This window comes from Podarcis liolepis (genome assembly GCF_965112155.1).
Source record: "Podarcis liolepis genome assembly, chromosome: 16".
Lineage (NCBI taxonomy): Eukaryota > Metazoa > Chordata > Lepidosauria > Squamata > Lacertidae > Podarcis > Podarcis liolepis.
In genome coordinates this window covers 40,506,525-40,530,105 of record NC_139567.1, presented here as the reverse complement: position 1 = coordinate 40,530,105, position 23,581 = coordinate 40,506,525, and the positions used below count along the sequence as shown (strand labels likewise).

At 42.4% G+C, this 23,581-nt stretch overlaps 1 protein-coding gene and 1 long non-coding RNA gene across 2 annotated transcripts in view; one reads left to right on the top strand and one right to left on the bottom strand.

The window, feature by feature from the left end:
* LOC310695546 overlaps positions 1-23,581 on the bottom strand; it is a 205,723-nt gene that overhangs the window by 14,327 nt on the left and 167,815 nt on the right. The gene's annotated exons all lie outside the window — the stretch shown is intronic.
* Positions 1-23,581, top strand: part of MED13 (mediator complex subunit 13) — a 104,426-nt gene that overhangs the window by 4,270 nt on the left and 76,575 nt on the right. Inside the window, exons 2-3 of the mRNA XM_083479729.1 lie at positions 401-635; positions 23,076-23,244. Coding sequence (XP_083335855.1) covers positions 401-635; positions 23,076-23,244 — 404 coding nt within the window. The remainder of the gene's footprint in view (positions 1-400; positions 636-23,075; positions 23,245-23,581) is intronic.

The following is a 23,581-nucleotide window of genomic DNA, read 5'->3' as shown; positions in this document are numbered from 1 at the left end:
TTATTTGCATTTGTAACAGATGTAGATTCTCAGGAAACAGGAGTTCTCTATATTTGGAGATTCAGCAGGATTTGCAAAAGTGATGGTATAGTTCAAAACAAGCACTTGATTTTATGATATTCTAACATCCTAGGATGCTCTGTTTGAATAACAAAACTCCCACTGATTTGAATGGGGCAGGGATTGAAGTCATTGCCACTGGTTTATTGACCGAAAGTTGTCATAAGGAGGTGGTAGGGAAAATGCATTTTTAAAGTCCAAAATGCATATGTGCTTAGTGAAATGGGAGAAGGACCTGCTGGGAAGTGAATAGAAATATCTGTCTTTGGTAACTGCTGCAATTTTACAATGAAACCTTCCGGTTCCCTGTAGTCTAATTCCTGTTACAATTTTCTTTCAGGCCGATTTAACAGGGATTAAATGGAAACGCTACGTATGGCAGGGTCCAACATCTGCACCAATCCTGTTCCCAGTGACCGAAGAAGACCCTATCCTAAGCAGCTACAGTCGTTGCCTCAAAGCTGACGTCTTGAGTGTGTGGCGGAGAGACCAGAGGCCTGGGCGCAGAGAATTGTGGATATTCTGGTGGGGCGATGACCCCAATTTTACTGACCTAATTCATCATGACCTAACAGGTAAGGCAGAGAAGTCTTGGACACTTTGTGTGGTGGTATCATTCTTCAGATATACAATTTTATTTTGCTAGTTTGCTGCTCTAATAAGCTTGGATTTATTGAGAATTGAGAGATGAAGTACACATTATTGCAATTATTCACCTTACTTTTTTTACTCTGCTGTTCAGAAATAATTATTATATTGGAACCTCCTTTGGTCAGGGACTTCTGTCCAGCTAATGTTACTCCATAAAATGTCATGTGCCCTTGTGGTGCCAAATAAATAGCAAATACACAGAAGTGCAAACTGGTCTTCTGATTGTGTGGGAGAAATCTTGGAGGACATCTTGTGGGATTGCTTTGTTTTTCTCTCTCTAAAGATATGTTAACACATTTGGAAAAGTGGGTGGAATATAAGTTTGAATGTATAGAGCACAAGTATTTATGTTGAATGTAAACATTGTGATAGTGAGGCAGGTGTGGAGTCATGTGCTTCTGTAAGTCATGCTGTGTCTAGGTAATTTTGTTCTGTAAGGTATATTTTTTGTTAGGTATGTTGCTAAAGCCAGAGGTACAGCTGGCTTTTGTTAGGAAAAGGAGGCTTAGATGTGGAGGCTGCATTGACTGTTTTAAACCACCATCTTGAAGTATAGGTGATGGGGAGGGACTATAGTTCAGAAGCAGAACACATGCTTTGCATGTAGAAGGTCCCAAGTTGAATCCTTGGCATCTCCAGTTAAAATATCAAGTTGTAGTCGAGGACTTCTAGAGATTCTGGAGAACCACTTCCAGTCAAAATACACAGTATTCTGCTAGATGGGCCTGACCTGATAAAAGGCAGCATGTTATAAGGCAGTTGTGTATAATTAAAGTGGTGGTTTCAGAATCGGTGGCATATGATAGACCCCACAGGTGTCACTTAGGCTGTGTACACACTATACATTTAAAGCAACTCCCCCCTCCCCCTTAAAGAATTATGGGCACTGTCCTCACAGAGTTAAAATTCCCAGCAACCATTCACAAGTGAAAAAATGTGTTTCAAATGTGCTTTAAAGATATGGTGTATGTGCAGCCTTATTCTTGCGCATTGGCTGCTGTGTGATGCTTATTTGTCAGCTGTTTTGAGTGTTCATGCAGAGCATGGCGAGAGATGCTGCTCCAAGCCGGGGGGGGGGGTTGTATGTAAAATGACAACAGTTTTGTGGGTTGGGGTTTTTTTTTGAAAGTTGAGACTGGGGTAGCTTTGTAGAAGTAGTTCTTGAGGAAAGGTTTAAAGTGGGGGAGGAAGCTGGCAAATCTGAATTACCTGCTACATGCTGTTATTGATTCTGACCCACATTGTCTTCTCACCAGTATGACCTGCTATTGTGACTTAGCTGTATAAAGCAGCCTGATGCTTTTTTAGTATGAATTGACACTTGAAATTTGAGTACATGTTGATTGCAGTAGGATCATCTATATAAAACTATTCCTAGTTTGGACTGTTTTCTCTCTCCGCTCTGCCTTGGCAGCAATCTGGTTTTATGAGCCTGAAGATGCACTTAAATCTTTAAATGTCCTATTTAAACACTATAATCTCTTACTCTTATGTACACCTAGCACACTCTCTGTGCTATACTGAAAATTCCTAAATGCTTAATAGTCATTCAGGTACATTAAGCAGCCTTTCTGTCACACTACTACTTCCTGTTTAAATTCTGTGTAGTGTGGTTTCTAGGACATTTGAGCAGCTGTGAATCAGAAGTCCCCGATCATGACTCAGCCATGAACTCACTAGGTGGCCTCAGACAAGATTCTTTCTCAAGCCTGTGAACATCTGAGTAGTATAAAAATACAGTTGTTTTTCTTAAATCAGATCATGGGAATAATAGCAGTGTCCTTCCTGAAAGGGCTGTTGTAAAGATGACTGTGAGAGTACACATGAGGCCATTTTGAACGCTTGAAATATGTGAGCGCATGGCAGGTCATGTTTAAACTGTCTGCAGGCAGAGATAGTCACTAAATATAGACATGATACTGTTGTAGTCTTGGCAATAACTGTTCAGTAGGTAGTTGCCCATATCACTCCTTTTTCCCCTGGCTACATGGTGATGCTTCTGACAGTTTGCTCTCCCATCTGTCTGGCATTCTTGTCCCAACTCACGACTGGCAGCGAGGGTGAAGCTGCAGGAGCGGCCTCTATGTAGTGCTGCGTGATTTCCTCCATGCTAGATGGGGAGGAAGGAGATCTTTATGATTGCAGCTGATCTGTATGAAACTGTGTCACTAACAATGCTTAATGGATGGTGCTGTCTTCAAAAGCCAGTGATCTCTATGGCAGCAGTGGGACTTTTGGGTCATCTGGGAGCCATTGTCTTACCTGTTGCAGGTAACCAGGCAAGTGCCAAATTATAAAGCTGTGTTGGCAATTTCTTTTTTATTATGTATTTTTATCCTAAGCTTGCTTTTGAGCTCTAAAGCATAACCCAGATGAAACTGAGTACCTCTGGGACACTGAAGATGTAGATTGGAGCATTTTTTGTGGTTATGGCACCCATTGTGGAACTTGGTGCCCAGAAAAAAGTGCCATTTCCTTCCTTACGCTCGTAATTTGCCTGTTTGTGTACTGGGGAATGGAGAGTGTTTTTATTAAGATTGTAGTGCTTGGTGGCTGCACTGAGGCTGATTTTTAATATTTAATATTAAACATACAAAATTGAAAAAATAGTAAACGTGATATAAATAATGATAGAACAATGTAATCATGTACTGTACTGTTCTATTACAAGACATATAAAAATATGCTATGGAAGGGATCATTGCTTCTGGTTCTAAATTGCACCTGGTCTAAAATATTTTGCATGTTTATGGAGTGTTCTACAGGGAACTAGCAACCATGACAAATATTTTAAAGCCCCATTGATTCAGTGGGTTCATGCAACATGCACTTGAGAAGCCTCAACTTTGGCTGGATCATGTTGGCAGTAAAGAGTCACAGTCCTCTATGTTCTAAAAAGAATGCAGACTTCTAGCTCTAGCCTATATCCACTTTCACAAATATCTTATTTATTTCAAGTGATTATGGTAATTAACACTTGCTTAAAGCACTTTGTGTACAGCATTTCAGTCATCTTTGCAGCAGCCCTGCAATGTAGTTAATCTCTTCATGTGGCTGAGTCTGAGTGTGTGTGTCAGAATGCAAGAAGCTGCCTTATACCAGTTCATGTTCTTTGTCAATTTTACCTGGTATCACCTACTCTGGCTAGCAGCAGCTCTCCAGCTTCTCGTGCAGAAGGTCTTTACCATTCCTTGCTCCCTGCTCCTTTTTAAATTGAGGTACCAGGGATTGGTCCTGGCACCTCCTGGGTGCAAACAGATGGTTCATCTGAGATAACTCAGTTGGTAGAGCATGAGACTCTTAATCTCAGGGTTGTGGGTTTGAGCCCCATGTTGGGCAAAAGATTCCTGCATCGCAGGGGGTTGGAGTAGATGATCCTTGTGGTCATTTCCAACTCTACAATTCTATGTGTATCAGCTCTTTGATTACCTCTAAACTTAAGTGGCTCGCCTAAGGCAAAGAGGAGATTTGAAGAGGGAGATTCCTCATTTGTACCTCTGTTTGCTAGCATTTATACTACATATAGTTTTCTGTGTACATTATAAAGAGGGGAAGCAGTTATCGTTGCCATGGTGCCAGTCGACTTGAAACAATTGTACTAGTTTTATTAGCATAATCTTATTGAATCTCCATATGTACCACTCTTCTATAGGAATACTTAACCCAACAGTGGCATATTATATACTAGAGAAGGGTTTTATTGTTAAAATCGCAGATGTGTTTTAAGTACTTGAGTTAGTGGGAGCAGGACGTGGTTAAGCCAGTAGTCCTAGAACGGAGAGGTTTTTTGCAAAAAAAGGGTCACTTGCAGATCAGATACTTGGGCATTCTGGTAGTACATCTATAGCTTCCTTATTTTGCCCTGTGAGTTACCTCAGTCATAACTTGCACAGACTGTCTTCTGTAAAGCTGAGCTGTAACTTAGACCATAAACCTATTTTTGTCCTGGGCTGCTTCCGAGCAAAGGCCAGTAGATTTGCAGGAGTATCTGTTTAAGCTTGGTGCATTAAGGCATTCAAGATGGGAAAGGGAGATGTCTTTCTTACCGGGACACTTTTTGCAGTTTGGGGATATTCAAATTTTCATTTTACTCAGAACACCATCTGAAAGAATGGAAAGGCAGCAAAACAAACAAATCTGATTTAATATATTTATGTGATAGATGTACGCACACAAGAGGCTGTTTGCAAGGTTGCATAGGAATGCAAATACTGATAGTAATCTAAGCTTTTAGCATTCAGTTGTAGGAATGTGTGACTGTATCAGCCTGTTTTGTCCATCCAACTAGACATGCTAGGGATTTTGGTTTGGGACCTTTTGTATATGAAGCCTGTCCTCTACCACCAACCCATAACCCTTCATTGATTTGGAATGGGAGACACAGACGGTGAGCTTGCATACCTGGCTGGGGGATCTATGGTAATTTCCTTCCTGGCAGCAGCTTCTTAGCCCTCATGGAATGCAGTTCCAGAGGGTCCAGCTTCCTGCTGGAATTGGCCCTTCAAAAAGGGGAATGTGATGAAAACTAAAAAATCATCCCCACATGCATGCATGCTAGGTAGTGCACAGTCCTTTGGATACTGGTCATAACATCTCATTGAGCCAGAAATCTATTTCAGCCTTTTGAAACAAAGCTTGTAAATTGTCCTATTCCTAGAATCACAGTGGAACCATTGTTGTGTGTATCCACGAGTTATGGAAGCTTTTAATAAAAATGGAGCAATAGCTTTCAAGTTTGATTGACTGCAGGGGTGAATGTAGCCTTGCAAATGAACCTTCGAAAGTGTGGTACATTTTAAGTTAAAATAGGACATTATTGCCAAAGAATAATGACCGTAGTCTTGCTTGCAATATCTTGCAGCAATAGTCTAATTCAGGGGTCAGCAAACGTTTTCATCAGGGGGCCAGTCCACTGTCCCTCAGACCTTGTAGGGGGCTGGACTATATTTTGAAAAATATAAACACCCTGCAAGCCGGTCCTGCAGCTGCCTCTGAACATGGAGGAGGAACGCACTCTGCATGTGCTCAGGAGTGCATCTCGGTGGTGCCCGCTCACCGGTGTTGACGAGCAGCAGCCGCTCCATCGGCCTGTCCCTGCGGAGCTCACAGGCAGTGTGCACCACGCACTGCAGCCCGTCGTCCAAGGCTGGCGGGCAGGCGATGCACAGCTCGCCCTCCAGCTGCTCCAGTGTGGCTGCAGAATGCACCAACAGCAGCAGCGCCAAGCCGGGTGCCAAACTCTGGCTGAAGCCCTGCAGCGCGCCAGTCACAATGCCCATGGCACAGCCCAGACCCACCGCACGCCTGCCGGCTTCTCCGTCCATGGCCGCAAGTTTACCTCAGCCGCAGGTGGCAAGGCTTCCTGCAGCTGATCTGAAGCCGCGCCAGCATCGCTGCCCGCCCAGAAGCTGTGCCAGCATTGCGGAAGTCGGTCCCCATGCGGTGAAGCGTTCACAGCGCGTGGGGACTGACTGAGCAGGTGGCAGGGTCCGCTGACCAGATTTCTGAGCCTGGGGGGCCGCATGCGGCCCCCAGCCTTAGTTTGCCTATCCCTGGCCTAAATGCTTTCTTTTTATATTTTGTTCTTTTTACATAAATGTTCCATCTTGTCAGTGCATTCCATTGCAGGAATACAATGCACTTATTTGTACTGGTTTCCCCACATTGCCCATAACTCTTAAATCTTGTGACTTTTGACTTTGTGTTCAGGAATACCTGACCTGCAGCCTAGTGAAAAGTTGCTGTTGGCTGTTAGCTTCAATGGGCTTTTTCATAGTTTTCTATATTAATGCTTTCAGAAGGAGTTATGCAACACCATTTTCTAAGAAGGCACCTGGGATACATCTGAAAGAGAGAAGCTGCTTTCAGAGCCTTATATATGCTTGTTTTTCTTGGAGGGCCACTTTTGAGAGTGGAGTAAAGAGTGAGGTCCAAGGTTCTGTAGCCTCAGATTTGTTGTTCCCAGTAGGTACTGTAGAGGGGAAAAGTTGGGCTGGGTTGCTCAAGTAGCTGACCCCTCTTATAGCTGAACATGCAATTACATGGGATTTAACTTCAGATACAGCTCAACACTGCATTCTGTGGTTTAGCCTTTGTTACATGTTTTGCACACTTGATAAGCCATAAGAGAATTTTTCTGCTGATCCTTTTTTCTTGTGCCACCTTGGTAGTATGAGCCTTTGCTGTTTATTAAGGCTTAGTTAACTTGCTGAATGTTTTGATTTACATGTACATTTTTTTTTAAAAAAAATGTTCACTACCAATTCTGTTATTTCGCTGGCCCGTTTTTATTATCGCATTTCCCTTTATGTGTAATATACTGAAACTTCCTAAAATTAATTGACTAGGTTTTGTGCTTCATTAGTTGGAAAGCTTTGACTGTGGATAATGCATTTTTTCTGAATTCTGAAACTTCTGTGCTATGTCTCTCTGGCTGAAAACAACTGTGGGCATCTTATCACGAGAGGGAGGAGAATGACTTGAGTGAAAATTCTTAGAAAGTTGTGCAATGATATTGGGCAAGCTTATGAAAAGGAATGATTATACGTTCTCAGACCTTCTTGGACACTTACTAGGTTCTGGCTTTGCTTCGGAGCATGAAATGGTGTTTCTGCGGCTGCAGGTCCTTGGATGCATTAAGAGTTTTTGGCAATGGCCCTTTGTGCAAGTCTATTGGCTGGAGCTTTTTAGTAATTGATTTAAAGCAGCAGTTTTCAAGCTTTCTACCTCCAGGGAACCATTTCCACATTGGCTTTTCTGCCACAGAACACCTTTGTGTTATGCAGAAGATCCTGAGGGTACATAGCCAGTTTGCATGTAGTGCTAGGTAGCCAGTCCATTTGGGCCTTGTTGTTGTTCTGTGGGAACTGAAAGTGTACCCTAAAATATGCCTGCCAGTTATTTGTGGTTGCACGTAGCAGAACATTGCACTAGTGGACAGGTTGTCTTTCACAGAAGCTTGTCTACTGTAACTTATTTTTCTCTTCGATAAACCACTGAAAAACAGGGTTTGATGGAGCATAGTTTAAAAATCACCAGATTGAAGGATACTACTTGGATCTGGAAGTATTCTGCCATGCATAGCGCCACTGAAGGAACTGAATGCAGGCTCCTTCAAGAGGCTTCTCAACATTTTGTTGGTTTTCTTGGATCTTCCTTAAACCAAACAGTACAGAATTGGTGATGTTTTCTGCCATCTAGCTGTATGCTTCCTTGTTCTTCAGGCCCTGGACCTTGTTATTTTGCCTGGAAGGGAATGCTTGGATGACTCTGCCAGCTGGCTGCATTGGCTATCGGCATCAAGCCTGGGATAACTGCTGCTCTTTTCTCTCTCTTTTTTTTCTGCTCTCCACAGAGCCTTCTTCCTGCATTGGCTTGAAGGGATTTGTTTCTGAAGCCAGGGTATTGGGTGAAGAATCTTGATACCATTTACCAGATGTAATATGAAAATTACCCCTTCAGCTGTGCAGCCAGCTCTTGGCTGTGGTATTATTTTTATCTTATGACAGCCTCACAACAGTGACACATGTCCCCAGTGACAATAGAAGCTCGATTATTGTAATTCCTCCCCTGCAGGGCTTAAAGTAGGACATCTCCATTGCTTGCAGCTTGCTAGGAAAGCAACAGTCTGTCCTGATAGGAGCAATAGTGGTTGTGTCTGCCTCTCTCTTTCTCTCTCCCCCACCCCCACAGATAAACAGGACTGTGCATATTCTGTGCTAGTGATAAACCATGCAAATAGAATTGTGTGTGCATGTATAATTTAGTTGAATTACTGGATTTTGGAAATGGTTTAGGCCAGGGGTCAGCAAACTTTTTCAGCAGAGGGCCAGTCCACTGTCCCTCAGACCTTGTGGGGGGCCAGACTATATTTTGAGGGGGGAAATATGAACGAATTCCTATGCCCCACAAATAACCCAGAGATGCAATTTAAATAAAAGGACACATTCTATTCATGTAAAAACACACTGATTCCCGGACCGCCCATGGGCCGGATTGAGAAGGCGATTGGGCTGGATCCAGCCCCCGGGCCTTAGTTTGCCTAACCATGGTTTAGGCATTCTTTCAATGGATGGAATAGCAAGTGATGAAGGGCAGGGAGAAGTGGAAGCCTATGCTGTTTATTAGAGTTGGGCGATATTGAAGGAAGGTGGAGGCTTACAAAATCTTTTTACCTGCTTTGTGTTATATCATCAGCTAAATATCACAATATACAGATTAGGGCTGGGCAATACTAGGTTTTGAGCATCGCAGTATATCACCAGCCAGACACGGCAGTTTGGCGATATACAAAGAGCTGCATTGGCCCCAGCCTGCGAGGCCCTGGGTGAGACTACTTTAGCTCTCACTGCGTGGGAACTGAGGTGCTTTCACCCCAGCGCCTCGCAGGTCAGGGCCAATGCAGCAGGCCCCAGCCTGTTGCTCAGATGGAGGGAGCCCTGTGACGAAGTGTGACAGGCTCCGTTTGCACAGCTCCCTTCTCTGGCAAGGTAGAAGGGGCGGGAAAGTGGCCGCTTTTTCTTGGGAGAAAAGATGTTGCTTGCTTGTCTCCCTACCACCACCAGTGAAGATGGAGGGATCCCTGAGAATGGAGACTGACAGCTGCAATCACAGGGATCCTTCACCTTCCCAGTTAAGGGGTAAGGGGCTAGGAAACAGTCTCCTTTTCCTAGGAGAAAGAGGTCACTTGCTCCTCCAACCCCTTGCTGGCAAAGACGGAGGGATCCCTGCAAACAGAGCCTAACAGGTTCTTTCATCAGGGCTCCCTTTGCTGGCATGGCCCTCTCAGCCGGGGAGCGCAAAGCCTCCTGCACCCTAGCTGAGGGAGCCCAAATCCTTTTCCTGCTAGCAGGAGAAAGATCGGGGGTGCTCAGCTGGGAGTGTGAAGCCTTATTTCTCAGCCTCTTGAATCTGTTTAGAAAAAAACAAAAAGTTCATGGTATCGTGTTCTTTGGCAACCTTTTGGATACATGTGGAGACATGTTCTGTTCATCGGAATGGTTCCTTTTCAAAGCAGTTGCCTCAGTGCCTTTTGCGCAACCTCTCAGTGTGTTTCTTCATTTGCGGTTTTTATCTTGGTACTTGATATGCGTAAAAGCTGGAAAGGTTTAATCAACAGCACCTTCCAGGCCTTTGCTGTGCCAGCAATAACTTGTCCGTGGTTCATATCTCCACAGAAGGGGGCGGTGAATGGGTGCAAGATGGCAAACATGGACTTCGGGCTTGATAATCTTGTTGCCAATGCAAGCTGGCTTAATAAGGTGTGTGTGCGTGTGTTTTTCCTCGAGCCTCTTCCCTAAGTACTGGTACATGTGAACAGTGTTACACGTGTGAATGTAAATGGAGGCTTTGGCTGACAAAATATTCTGTAAAGATTTTACTCTGCTCATGTATAATTTGCTAGACAAAAACGCATGTTAGGCTGGAACCCTAAGCCCCTTTACAACTCTTTCTTTTATTTCAGTGGGGGCTTGCTTCTGAGCAGTGTTAGAAACTGAGATAGAAAAGCTAGGCTCCTGGGACCCCTGGGTTGTGAGCATCAAAACAGAATGTCTAGTCACCTTTTGGGGGGGGGGTGTCGGCAACACTTTTTATTTATTAATAAGAATGAACTAATACACAATTCACATAAATGACACATTGTTAATATCGTATTTTTAGCAGAAATGGTTAATACATGTTTCATTTGGTGTTTACAATAATAATATTGGTACCATACTTCAGTTTTCAACTCTTTATTGTTAAACTTCTTAACATATAGTCTATCCTTAACATATACTTTGAGGCTTCAAAGCACATACATTTCAATAATCCTTGAGTGTCAGCCAGGTGCAAAAATGGAACCCGACTTCTTGAGGTGCTCACAAATGGATAATCTTTAGGCACAAAATGTACCTGGCACCCTGCTAATTTCAAACCCTGCTTCTGAGTAAACATACTTAAGACTGCAGTGGCTGACATGTGCCCCTTTTGGCTGCCTCCTTTGGAATTATGTTCCTATGGGAAGCCCCCAAAGCTTGAGCCTATGTGTCTTTTGGGAGCAGAATGAGGCACGATTTCCTCCCCCACCCCGCAAACTTGCTTTTGATGGCTAGGAATATGGTAAGTTAGACACATGGCTTGCCGTATCCTAAGGGCTCAAGGGATGAGACAAGTCCAGTAAAGTGTAATGGATATATTTTCTCCCCAGGAACTTGTCCTGAGATCCCTTGGTTATTTATGTGCAATTTAATTTTCTAGATCACTTTTTTTTTTTAAAAGAAAATTTAACTATGCACAAATCCTGAGGCTAGATGGGGTTGAATGCTCACTGCTTGTTGCTGTTCATGGCAAGAATAGGGTCAGTGCAATGCTGGTGCTTGAGAAGTGAGGCTTGATCCTCTCCCTCATGAAACTGAAGCACTCTTAATGCCTGTTTTCACTGCCATAACTTTAACTTGGTCGCTTTCCAACAGCTTTGCATTTAACACTTTCAAAACTGCCTTTGGAAAGTAAGTGGTAGCTGCTGTAGTGTCAGGATCGCAGAACAGGTTCCTTCCTGGAATAATATTTTGCATATAGGCTCATTCTTAGGGTGGGAGTTACAACATCTGAATATTCAGCAAGGAGATGGTTTAAGGAACCCTTTTCCACACACACCCCTCTTCACATACAGTAAAAATATTAGTTAATGTTAATTATTTCCAAATAGACGTTTTGGCTCAAGACTCACTGTTACACAGATTTTCCTACATCATGTGGCTTGGTTAATAATTACCATTTTCCACAATAAACAAATGGCATTCTTCTATCATTTCTCTAATCAAAAGTGTATTTCAGTTTCTAGGCTTCAGAAATCCCCTCCTCCCCAAGGTAAACTAATTTTGGTACCTCAGTAAGCTAATCACACTACCTCAGGAGGTACTTGTCTTTAAATTAATGTGTCTTTAATGAAAGGAAAGAATTTATACTACAGTCTCTTAAGGATATGGTTTTTAACTGATGCACTTAGTGTCTGCATCATGTCACAGCCTTTGCTCTATTTCAGCAATGTTTAAAAGATTGGAAGCACCTTCCAAGCTTGTATGCTACTACTCTCTTCATGTTCCCTCACGGGTTCAACTTTGCCTTTTGTTCTTTAAAGTAGTCAGTGTCTGCACTGGTTTGTGTGCTTAGCCTGGTTAATTGTAAACTGTAGTTTGCTGTTATGGCTAGATTGAATTCAGTTTGCAAAGTATAGTCTTGAGCTAGCAATGGTCTGTGAGAATGGCAGTGCAGATGTGCAGCCTCTGGAAACAAAAGCAGGGGTTTTTTTGGGGAGGGGGGGGAATACAATAAGGTAGGGAAATGGAGTACTCAAGCTTCTGAGTTGTTCTTTATTTCCCAATGGTGGTTTTGAAATCGAGAAACTTTTATATGTATACCAGGTTTCTGTTATACATAACGGCAACTGCATAGCCATTATGCTGGAACAGTTTATCAATCCACCCTTCCAAAAAGGGAAGGTTCCAGTTCATAAACAATAAAAGTGATGAAATAAGAACCTGGATTTACCGTATTTTTCATCCTCTAGGACGCACTTTTCCCCCTCCAAAAATGAAGGGGAAATCTGTGTGCGTCCTATAGGGCGAATACAGTCTTTCGCTGAAGCTTGGAGAGCGAGGGGGGTCGGTGTGCACCGACCCCTCTCGCTCTCCAGGCTTCAGGAAGCTATCCGCAAGCCTGGGGAGCCCACGGGAGTTCCCACAGGGCTCCCTAGGCTGCGGATAGCAGCCTGCCGCCCGGCACATGGGGTGCCCTGAAGCAGACATCGGCCAGCCCCACAAGCTCGGGGGACAGTGGGGAGGCGCAGCGCCGCCATCCCGCTGTTCCTCGACCTGGTTTGGTTTCCCCTACCTGGTTTTGGGGGGGAAATAAAGGAAAAAAATTCCTTTATTTCCCCCCCAAAAAACTAGGTGCTTCCTATGGGACGGAGCGTCCTATGGGATGAAAAATACGGTATATCTAATTCTTGATTTGTTATCAAATGAGAGTTTCCAGCTGTGTAAGTTTGGAGAAGCTGATAGGTTTAAATCTCTTCACAGATAACTCCGTGTTCTGTTGTAGGATGTGGAAGTTAGTGTACAAAGTGCAGTTTGGACTTTGCAATCTTTTAATGTGTGTGTTTGCTTTTGCTCAAAACACTTGGACTATGTTTGGAAGTCTGTTGAAAATGGCATAATTTCCCTCCCCACCCCCGAACATTTATTTGATTATTACTACTTTCTAGGTTAATCATACAGCTATGGTTTTTGTGCTTTTTCTGATGTTAAAGAAAATTGAAGGAAAGAAATTGTCATATTTCTTGGAAACATTTCCTTGTTTGATGCCATCTTCTATGAAGTAATAAGTTTGGAGCTCAATATTTGACTTCAGCTTGTTAAGCAGAGTTTTTTTGTTTTTGATAGTTTATATTTAAGCTTGTCAGTTACTCTAGTTTTGTAATTTTTCTTGTAATGCTCCACAAGGTGCTGCTACAAGCAAGTGACTTGTAGCATTTATAGTAATTTTCAAACTATTTAAAAGGCATGTTTCACTTGGTTTCAGTCATATTCCTTTTGTCTTCACCCAAATAACAAAACCACCACTGCAACTTTCCCCTGCTTTGGCAGCCACAAGCAAATGGTGAGTACATTCTAGGTATACCCTGAATTCATGAAGCGTCAGTAGGCCTGGTCAGTGCACTGACTGCATACCATACAGATACGTATGTTACAGCATTTTTAAAAAATCAGAGCCTGCCCAGGACATTTGCTGCCTAAGGTGAAGAAGTTTCAAAGCATGGCAGATGAATGACAATACTGTCAGTGGGATGGTCAGTGGGATGGTTTCATCCACTGCAACTCAGAGCAGCAGGTTAGCTTTGGGGGTGCAGGAGTCAGACCACATGGCATTGGTAGCTTCATTCTCCATATAAGGCTAGGGTACTCAGGAAGAGCAGCTGTGGAGCTCTCACTACTGCCCCCCCCTTCCAAGTACCTACCATCTGAGGCAGTTGTCTCACTCTGTCTCATATTGGGACCGGCCCTGTTTTTAAAACATGGAACTTCTGGGCCAACAGGTCATTGTGGAATGGGTTCAATCAAGTTAGAAAGTTTGAATGCCACTGCTTTAACTCCTAAGTAAATTACAGTATACACAAACAAGTGAGCCCATAACCTTGTTAGGTTGTTGTGTGTGGTTTATAGTGGAGGGGGGATACGGTATGTGTGCCTATATGTCAGGTAATGCTAACTATACACAGGGCTGGAGGGCTGTGTGGGAAATTGGGCACCAGGGTTTTCGGCATCAAAATTTTAAGACAGCTGGGATTTTCCTAGCCCTAACTTTTTTAACCTTTCTTGTCAGTCCAGTTCGATCACATGAAACCATGTGGTCTGCCTAGGATAGGATGACCTACTCTGACAGGCAGCAATTTTTCAGGAATGTCAGACTGACATTGTTCTATTTTTGTTACCTGAGGTCCTTTTGAGTGGAGAATTGAGTCTTAAACCTTTTATCCATAAATCATCCACTGACCTGCAGTATTGATACTGTACATCCTGTAAGTTACCACATTTCCCCTCTCTATGATCTAGTGAAGAAAGCACTCAACAGTCCTTGCAGCGATTTGAGTACTGTGGGATGCTGTTGGAGCATTTGAAGTGAGATCTTTATGTAATTCTCCTTGGTTATTATAATAAGCTGTATGTCTGTTATTTGTTGGAGTTACATACGTTGAGTATTTGCAGGAGCCATAATAGGAAGGCAGGAAAAAAATGTTACCTCCTCCTCTTCCCTATTAAGAGTTTACAGCATTTTTTTAAAAAAACAACCTCTATACAGTACATTTTACTGCTGCAAATTCTCCTGTAGAATCAGTTTTCTTCACATTCAGCAGAAAAATCAGATCGTTGGCTGCAGAATGTCTGGAATACTGAAGCAGGTATTAGCATGCTGGGAGTGTGTCTATGTATGTGGGCAATAATAAACATCAAGAGGCTCCTTTTTAAACACACATTTCACTCTCTCCTTTATCAAATGTTCTTTGCTTGTGCTTAGTACTGTACCTGCTGCTGCTAAAGAAAACAATGGACAATATTACATTTGGTAATAAAATGTTTTCATCTCTTTTCTGCCTTCCCATTTTACTGGAATATTAGTAAAATATCTGTCTGACATTATGATAGATGCCAGTAGAAGGAAGAACCCTTGAATGGTCTCTTGGAACAGCTGTGTTTGTGTATGTGTGTACACACACACTGCATTTCCTCACCAGCCTCATATTGGTATAGGCTACATTACTCAAGAGAGTGAGGTTCGGTGGGCAGGTTTTGCCTGCCTCATAATGGCATTCTCAAGTTTTTCTCATTAGGGTGAATATATTAGCAAAATACTCTTACGAGAAAAAGTAGAAGACGAACTTTTGCCTTAGAAGCCCAAGGTCTGGCATAGCAGTTAAGTTTCTTACCCTTCAGCTTCATCCCAGCTTTTCCTTGTATTTCTCTCAGATGGATTCATTAAGGGATGAGTCTGCATTCAGTTTCTTGGTCACACAAATACGTGTCAAAGAGAAGCCAGGAACAGGCTTATATTCATTATTTATTTAAGCAAAACCCTCCCAAGATCAGGAATATTCTCTATCATGCTACAACCTTAGCCAGTGTTTGGACAACCAATATGTCAATCACTATGTCATGAGATCCACATGGAACTGAGTTGCATGAAGGGATCTGGCAGGCTATTGCCTGCTGGGCTCTTTGCCAGTAACTCTTGATGCAAAACATGTTGTCTCTTATTCTGAGCTCTGTTGGCCCCTTTCTTTTAGACACTAGTTTATGATGGAGTACCAGGGGCTTCTATTTACTTAAGAGCTTGTCCAACTGCCATAAGCCTTCCCTAAGCTGAGGAGAATGGTTTGAGCCTTCCTGGGTTGTAGCTAAAAATGTTGACTGGCAAGTTGTAGCACTGTCAATCAACCCCACTAAGGAACTGAGCACTTCCTGATGCAGCGATCTTGGTCCCAGTTACTTCATTGGTTGTTGCCAGCCCAGCAGAGATATCAGCAAGATCTGGTTGGGGGATAAGTGAAACAGGAGAAAAAATGTGTGCTTCTCTCTTGTTGCACCTGTCTAGGTAAGCTAAGAATCTTGGATATATAGTTCTCTATTCTTTTTGCAGCTTAAAGGAGCTGCATTTAAGGCTTCCTATTTACTTCCACCCACCCCTGTATATTTCTTTGGGATCTGATTTCCAGAAACTGTTGCCTGCCATATTTTGACTAGAAGTTGCTGCAGACACATCTTAACAGAATTTGTGCCTGCACCTGTAACCCAACAGAGAGAGGAGATGGAGATAGAGCTGGGTATAAAATAGGCCACAGCTTTATTCCATTGAAACTTCTGATTGTTAGTATAAAGAAGGCAGGATGAAGTGGTTGATGTTGACAAGATGAGCTGCCCAGGCCAACTCCTGAGTAACCCTTGGAGAAAGGATGGGCTTGTGGCTACGGGTTATGTGGACTGATCCTACAACTGTATTCTTCACACACCCCAAAAAAGAAACCCTCCACATACCGTATTTTTCCATGTGTAAGACGCCCCCTACTTTTGGGGACCCCAAATTTAGAAAATGGGCATATGCACTATCCATGTATAAGATTCCCCCAATGAAGTCAGCACCCCATGCCATTCTTGCTAGTTGAGTGGTTCCAGCCAACTGAGCTTGACACCCAGAACTGCTGCCTATGCTTCTTCAAGGCCTCTCATGGTGCACAGACTAGGTCAGTCTTCTTGTTATCCTTGCAGAGCTGGATTGCAATAACTGTGGACTGTTCAGGCATTTATCAAGTAGCAGGTTCCTTGCCATTGTCACAGCTTATTGGCCCACCAAGTGTCTAGAATCCTTTGCAAATGTATCTGAATTGAATGGGATGGTAGCATGTTCACAGTTTAAAAAAGTATGCCATGTCAATGTGGCTTGCTGCATTTCCAAAAGTGGTCTGAAAGGGTGAGTTCAGAAAATAAAAATGCTTGTGTGAATTTCTCCTTATTGGACTGTTCTTGATAGTGTATGTGCACATGCATAAACACACAAGAGCAGCTATTGAACTCTAGTTTTGTAGCAAATTTTTGTCTGGCTTGTTTTTTTAATGAGATGTAAGCTTTTAAGGGGTACAACACCCCTTGTATGTGTTAGTGGGCTTTCACATGTATGTGCCCATGTGGAGCTCTGAGCTGTTGCTACTTTGACATCTTTAGAATTTTTTTCTCCCCTGTGTGATCACAGGCAATTGAGATCCCGAGGATGAGATTGTCTGTGTGTTGACATCGCCAAGGGCAAGCACGTTAAGTCCTCCCACTGCTCTCATTTTCAGTGGGTTTTTAGGGAAGGAAATAGGTTTCTGTTGTTTGGGCAAATGGGCAGTATTCCTTGTCTTGCTGTGTTCTGCTTGATGTGATACAATCGTCAAAAACAGTGTGTGCATTGAAAAACATGACCCTATTTCAATTTGTTTTAAATAGTGTTAAACACTAAAGAATTTGTAACAGTATCAATAGTACTGACTTCTTTTTTTTTAATTAGGAAAAAAATAATCTATTGGCAACAGGAATTCAATATTCTGCCACCTAATGAAAAAAATATGATTATGAACAAGTTGTCACTTGATTTCCATTTAGCAACCCTTGTCTTTATCCAGAATCTCAAGGTACTCTGTTAAATACTGTTTTATAGCATGTCCTGACAACCAATCTGGACAGTAATAAATAAATGCTGTAACTTCTAAGAACAGGTATGTGTGTATGTGTTTCATTCTTCTGGATTAGGGAGTGGAGAAAAAGCCTTCTGGAACATACCTAAAACCTCTGTAATCGCTTGTCCAGAAAACATATATTCAATGTTCTAATCTCTTTCCAGAAACCATGAGTTTTGCAAAGCTATGTTCTCATATACACATGTGTGCACCACAAGGGAACTTGGCACAATTTTTTCAAACATGTGACACCCCCTCTTCCCAACTAATGGTGTATTAAATCATTCCTGAAGGCGCTTCTGAAGGTTCATTTCAACTTAATCTCATTAGATCTATTCTGTGCCTTGAAGGTGAAGTAATTCTCTTTTTTTATTTTGCAAGATGGGTACTTCTTCCATCTGATCATTATCTTGTAGTTACGTTTTGAGTCTGTCTCCTGATTCTTTAATGGCGAGGAGTTTGTGTTCCCTTTGTGTATGTTGCTCTCCGTTATTATGGAGAGCTGTGTACTCATCGGGGGCTGAATAGACCCCCACAGAAAGCATCAGGTTTTGCTTGTGTCCTCCAGATAATTATAGTTGTGCAGTGGTTTGCTGAAAAGCATGTTCCTATGGACAGCTAGTTAGGCCAAATAAAGAGCTTATGTAGGGCTGACTGCACTGCTTTCTCATGAAGAGCGCCTTTCTCTTGAAGACTAACTGAACCCTTTTTAGGGTGAATGGTGGTCAAAGACAGCAACTGGATTAATGATTTAGTACTCCAGGATATGGTTTCATGATTTCAGGTTGACACATTTTAAACTTGTGGTGTCACAATCATGTTTATCCCTGTGATGTCCCTGCTTGGTAGGTTGCAATTATCACCAGGGAGTGGCTTGCCTAGTAAGTCCACTTGAATTGCTCAAGTCCACATTCTAAACATGAATTCTAAATAGGAAGCATCTCCTGCTGAGTTCAATGCAATTTACTTTCTGCTAAATATGTTTACGTAGAATTGATCCCTTAATCCAACTTGTGTTTTGGGTCGTTACAAATTTTGCTGTTAATCTCATGCATTCCTTTTATGGATTTTTTTTTTGGGGGGGCTGCTAGTTCTGCTTTATCTCTCCATGCAGTGAGAAGTCTGCCGTGTAAACTTCCTGGCTGTGTGCAAGAAGTGAATATGTGATTTTACCTTTTACTTGAATGCAGAGTCTCCCTTGACAACAAATCTCTTGTTAGGTACAGAAGCCATACATTATTTGTTATCTCTGTTGACTCTGACTCTGAAGATGCCAGATGACCTGTGTGTGTGTGTGTGTGTGTGTGTGTGAGAGAGAGAGAGAGAGAGAGAGAGATGTTGAGCTCCAGAATAGGCAGTATTAGCTTAGTTTTCTTCTTCTTTGGCCTGCTGCAGAACTCAGCAGTACAGAAAGTAGACTCTGTTCCTCTGTTCAAAAAAAAGCAGAAACTGTGCCTGCTCTGAAGTTTGATATGAGATGAGGATCTCATTTTGTTTTCTGCTTTCTTTCTTTTTTTGAGAAGGAGCATCTGTGTGCTGTTTGGTGTTTTGCATCACTGGGGTATTTGTCCTCACATTTGGAGCTATGGAGAATCTGCACAAGGGTCTTTGACCCTGAATGCTGAATGGTCAAATGGCCCCTTGATGCCCTATGGTTGAGGTTGTCTTAGAGGTCTACTGTGATAAGTTTTAAGGCATTGTTGTGGATCTTTGAATCATTTACAGCTGTTCTTGAAGGAAGAAGACAAAACAGGTGTCTTAAGTATCAATGGAAAACAAACACTTAAGACAGGAGGAACATCTCCAGGGATCCTGCCCATATTGTACATCTCTTTCATCCTTGGAAAGTTAAGCATGTATTATAATTGGGCTTTGTGAGTTCATGGGGTTTTTTTGTTTGTTGTCTGGTTTATAGTACTGCCCCATAATCAAATGGAACCACTGTAGCTACAAAATTCCTAGGACACATTATCTGTTGGTTTGCATGCCTTTATTATTTGAGCCTTAATGATGTTGCAGAGGCACACCACTTTAGCTCTTTGTGGTCACTTCCTGAACATATTTAAAACGTGAGTCAGAACAGAGACAAGTCAGGAGTAGCCCTATTATAAAAATGGACTATGCAGGCAGGTGACTGGGCTGTACAACCTGCATTGAAAATTATATGAAAGCAGAATCTTGCGCAAGAAGAGCTCTGTTGGGTCAGACTGATAGTCATGTGTCAGGGATGGGAACCCTTTTTCAGCCCGTGGGCCACATAGCAGTAGTTGACAGGGCCAGAGGCAAAAGTGGGTGGAGCAATGGATATGACTCTTTCCTTTGTACTGTAGGCTACATTCCAGCCACACCCACATTCTGCTTCATTTTCCATCCAGGCAAGGAAGAGGCATTATCATAATTTAAAAACACATTCCAGTCAAGCAAAAGCGCTCAAAGAAGTTGCGGAGCATGGCTGCTGAGGGCTGTGGGCTGGGGAGGAGGCATGGTTGAAGAAGAATCCAGAGAGCAAGAAAGACCTGGAGGGCTGCATTTGGTTCCTGGGCCTGAGGTTCCTCACCTCTAGCCTATCTAGTCCAACATCTTGTGTCACTGTATTGGTGAACAGATTCTCATTAGTAAGGCTTGAAGGCAGTATACCTCTTCCATTATTGATCCCCAGGAGCTGCCTCACTGTATTCTTTTCTGTTCACCTTCTGGATTGGGGCATACAACCCTGCATGGGACTGAGTGACGAATCAGGATTTTATTCTGAAGAAGCCTTTTGAAAACTGGCTGACATTTTGTGTGAGTGTGTGTTTAGGTGTTCGTACGATGATCCGTGCTCTCTTAATAACCTCATGTGAGCTTACTCCCATATAAATCTGACAGGCTTCATTATTGGATTCTGGTAGTACTTATCAGTGTTGCCAAGTTCAACCCACTCCTTGGTACATCTAAGTGTTGATCAACATGGATAGAAAAATTTGAAGCTTCAGTATCTTTTCCCAAAGAAGTGCAAGACCCTTTTTTGAGGTGAGAGCTTGGAAACAAGCACTGTCTTTAGTGACCTTTGTTATTCAACCTGGAGGCAATAAAATGGGTAGAAAGAAATCCTGATTGACTTATCGTTTGCCTTTTCAGCCAGACATCCGCCTTCTAAAGTTGGTGCTGGTAAATTCATGTAATAGACATTGAGCTCAAAATTCTTCAGATGGCAGCCAGCCACCTTTTAAAAGTGGTTATGTGGTACATACTCTTGCCTGGGAAAAGGAACAAGTCATTGAACTGTAGTGCTGCAATCTGACTGAAAGAAGTCTGTTAACATGGAAACAATATCTGATGTGCATGATAAAAACACATTGTGAAAGTTTCTGTCAGGTTAAACTTTTTTTTTTGTCTGGGGAATACATCAAATGGATTCAAAATTGGCATTATGTGTTCTGGGGAAATGCAAGTTTTGCTTCTGTCTAGAGATTCTAGAAAGTCCATGCCATTTGCTCCTAAACATAGATCTTGATGTGGACACCTGTGCTCCTGGAAACCTTCGGTCAGACACTTCTTTCCTGTTGTCTGAGTGGACATGTGTAAACATTACAGAGACTTCAGCTGATGTCATTGTCTACTCTTGGTGAAAGCTGAGTTTGTGTAGGTTTATTGGAATGAACTGGACAATAATGACAAACGACAACTCTCAAACCTCTAGTGTTTTGATACCTATCTCATTTGTATTTCTGGCTGTAGCAAAGGGTCACCATGCTTGTGTGTCATGCCCTACAATTCTCTATAATTCCTGCAATTCCTGAGTTGCTTGGTGTTGAGGTGGGTCAGGTTATGACCTCTCCTCACCACTGTTCCCCAGCGCAGTAGTTTTTCTCCCCAAGGCTGACATTTATGTGTTTCTGGATACAGACTTGTAGGCTTAGCTGGATCAGAACCACATTCTGTCTAGTCATCTTCTTTATTACTGTAAATTATTGGGAGTGGAAGGAGCTCGCATATCAGATGGACTGTTGGAGTGGGTGGGGGGAGCACAACTCCTGCTGTAGCAGTGCAGTCAGTTCAGTGAGGATCAAGTCAGGGTGTGTTAGGTTGTGATCTCACCTCAAAACTATTCCCAAGGGCAGTACAGTGGTACCTCAGGTTACATACGCTTCAGGTTACAGACTCCGCTAACCCAGAAATAGTGCTTCAGGTTAAGAACTTTGCTTCAGGATGAGAACAGGAATCGTGCTGTGGCAGCAGCAGGAGGCCCCATTAGCTAAAGTGGTGCTTCAGGTTAAGAACAGTTTCAGGTTAAGTACAGACCTCCAGAACGAATTAAGTACTTAACCTGAGGTACCACTGTACTTTTACTCATAAGAGTGCATAGCAACCATTCATTCCTATGAAAGAAAGCCAAACGGGCATTATTGGAAGTGTTATGGCAAGAATGTGCTGTCAAACTCTGTCCCCCAATTGTATTTCTTGGTCATCGTGGCAGAAGAGTGAATGGAATAGAATGATTGTCAATAGGGGAGTGGAGTAGAATGTGAGGAAGTGAGTGCTGGAAATTATCACTGAAGAAGAGAGTGGTTGAAAGGATGGAAAGAAAAAAGGAATTAGATGAGCAGGATAGTAAAAACATATGTAAAATAGTTTGCATATTTATTAAGGGGTGTTAGGTTAGAACTCTTGTAAGACGCCCAGAGTGGCTGGGGAAACCCAGCCAGATGGACGGGATGATAATAATAATTAATAATAATAATAATAATAATAATAATAAATAAATGTATGAAATGGCTTGTTCTTCATGTAATGTTCCTTAATTAAATGTGGGTTAATGTTTCAACTGCCTGTGTTCTGATCTGGGTAGATTCTAAGAGTTAATTTTCCACCCCCCGCTCCTACCTACCTTGTGTGAATGAATATATGAAGAGAGCTTTGTTCCTTTTAAGTAAGTAGCTACCATAAGCAGGTATTTTAAGGGAAGTCAGGCTTCAGTGGAGTATCTGAGGAAGTGACCTAGTGACTACCGGGACCAGGCCTTTTTAAGGGATTCCTGGAACATCACAGTAATGTTCTAGTGTGACAGGACCCACTTGTTTAGTTTATATGGGGCCTGAGCCTGTGTGTGGCAAATACGTCTAAGCCTCTGGTTGAGTTTGATGGGAGTGTCACGCATGTTCCATTAAAACCAAAGTGCCCAGCTTGGGCTAGATGGTGCCTGTAATAATAAAAATTAAGAAGACAGGTCCTTTCCCCAAAGATAATGCGTACTAAACTTTGACAGCAGGAGCGCTCTTATAGTTCATTGACAGAGCAAATGACTGGCATGCCGAAAGACCCAGGTCCTGTCCCTGGCATCTGTGGTTAAATAGAAAGGTCTTTTAAGAGCAGCATGAGGCCTCTGTCTGAGACAACAGAGAGCTCCTAATTGGGTGGCCTGTATTTGGCTTGATGGGCCATTTTCTGTCTTTCTGTAAGACTCTTCAATATGTTTATGTTGAAGAAGCCTATGGGGTACTCTTAAATGTAATGTATGAAGTGACCTTTTAGTCAGCACTAATGTTATTGCTGTTATTGTTGGTGGCGTTCTTTTTCTTTGCACCTCCACTGAAAGCTGGCTGTTAACTTTTTTCCCCTCCCATGCTTGCAGATGAGGAAGACGGTGTCTGGGAGAATGGGCTTTCCTACGAATGTCGCACTCTGCTATTCAAAGCAATTCACAACCTGGTGGAAAGATGTCTAATGAACCGGAACTTTGTGCGCATTGGGAAATGGTTTGTGAAGCCTTACGAGAAAGATGAGAAACATATAAATAAAAGGTAGGATACCTTGTGCATTTTCCTCCCCCTTTTCCTTCCTAGTGTGTTTTTTACTTGCAGCTTCAGGATAATGGTTATTTGTTTTGTACTACAAATAGAGAACGGTGAACTGATTCTTCATGCAAGTGCAGATCTCATGTGGTGATGGAATAGACTTCCATATGTTTGTAATTTTCTAAAATAGAATCTTCCTCTACAGCTATCCTTGTGCTTCTATCATTCCTTTTTATATTTGCTTGTTCTGATACTGATGGAGCCAGGATTTTACTTCAGTTGTTTCTTGTCCAGGCTGCTGTTGGCAGTATAAAAATACAAGGTAAAACCTCATGTAGAAGAG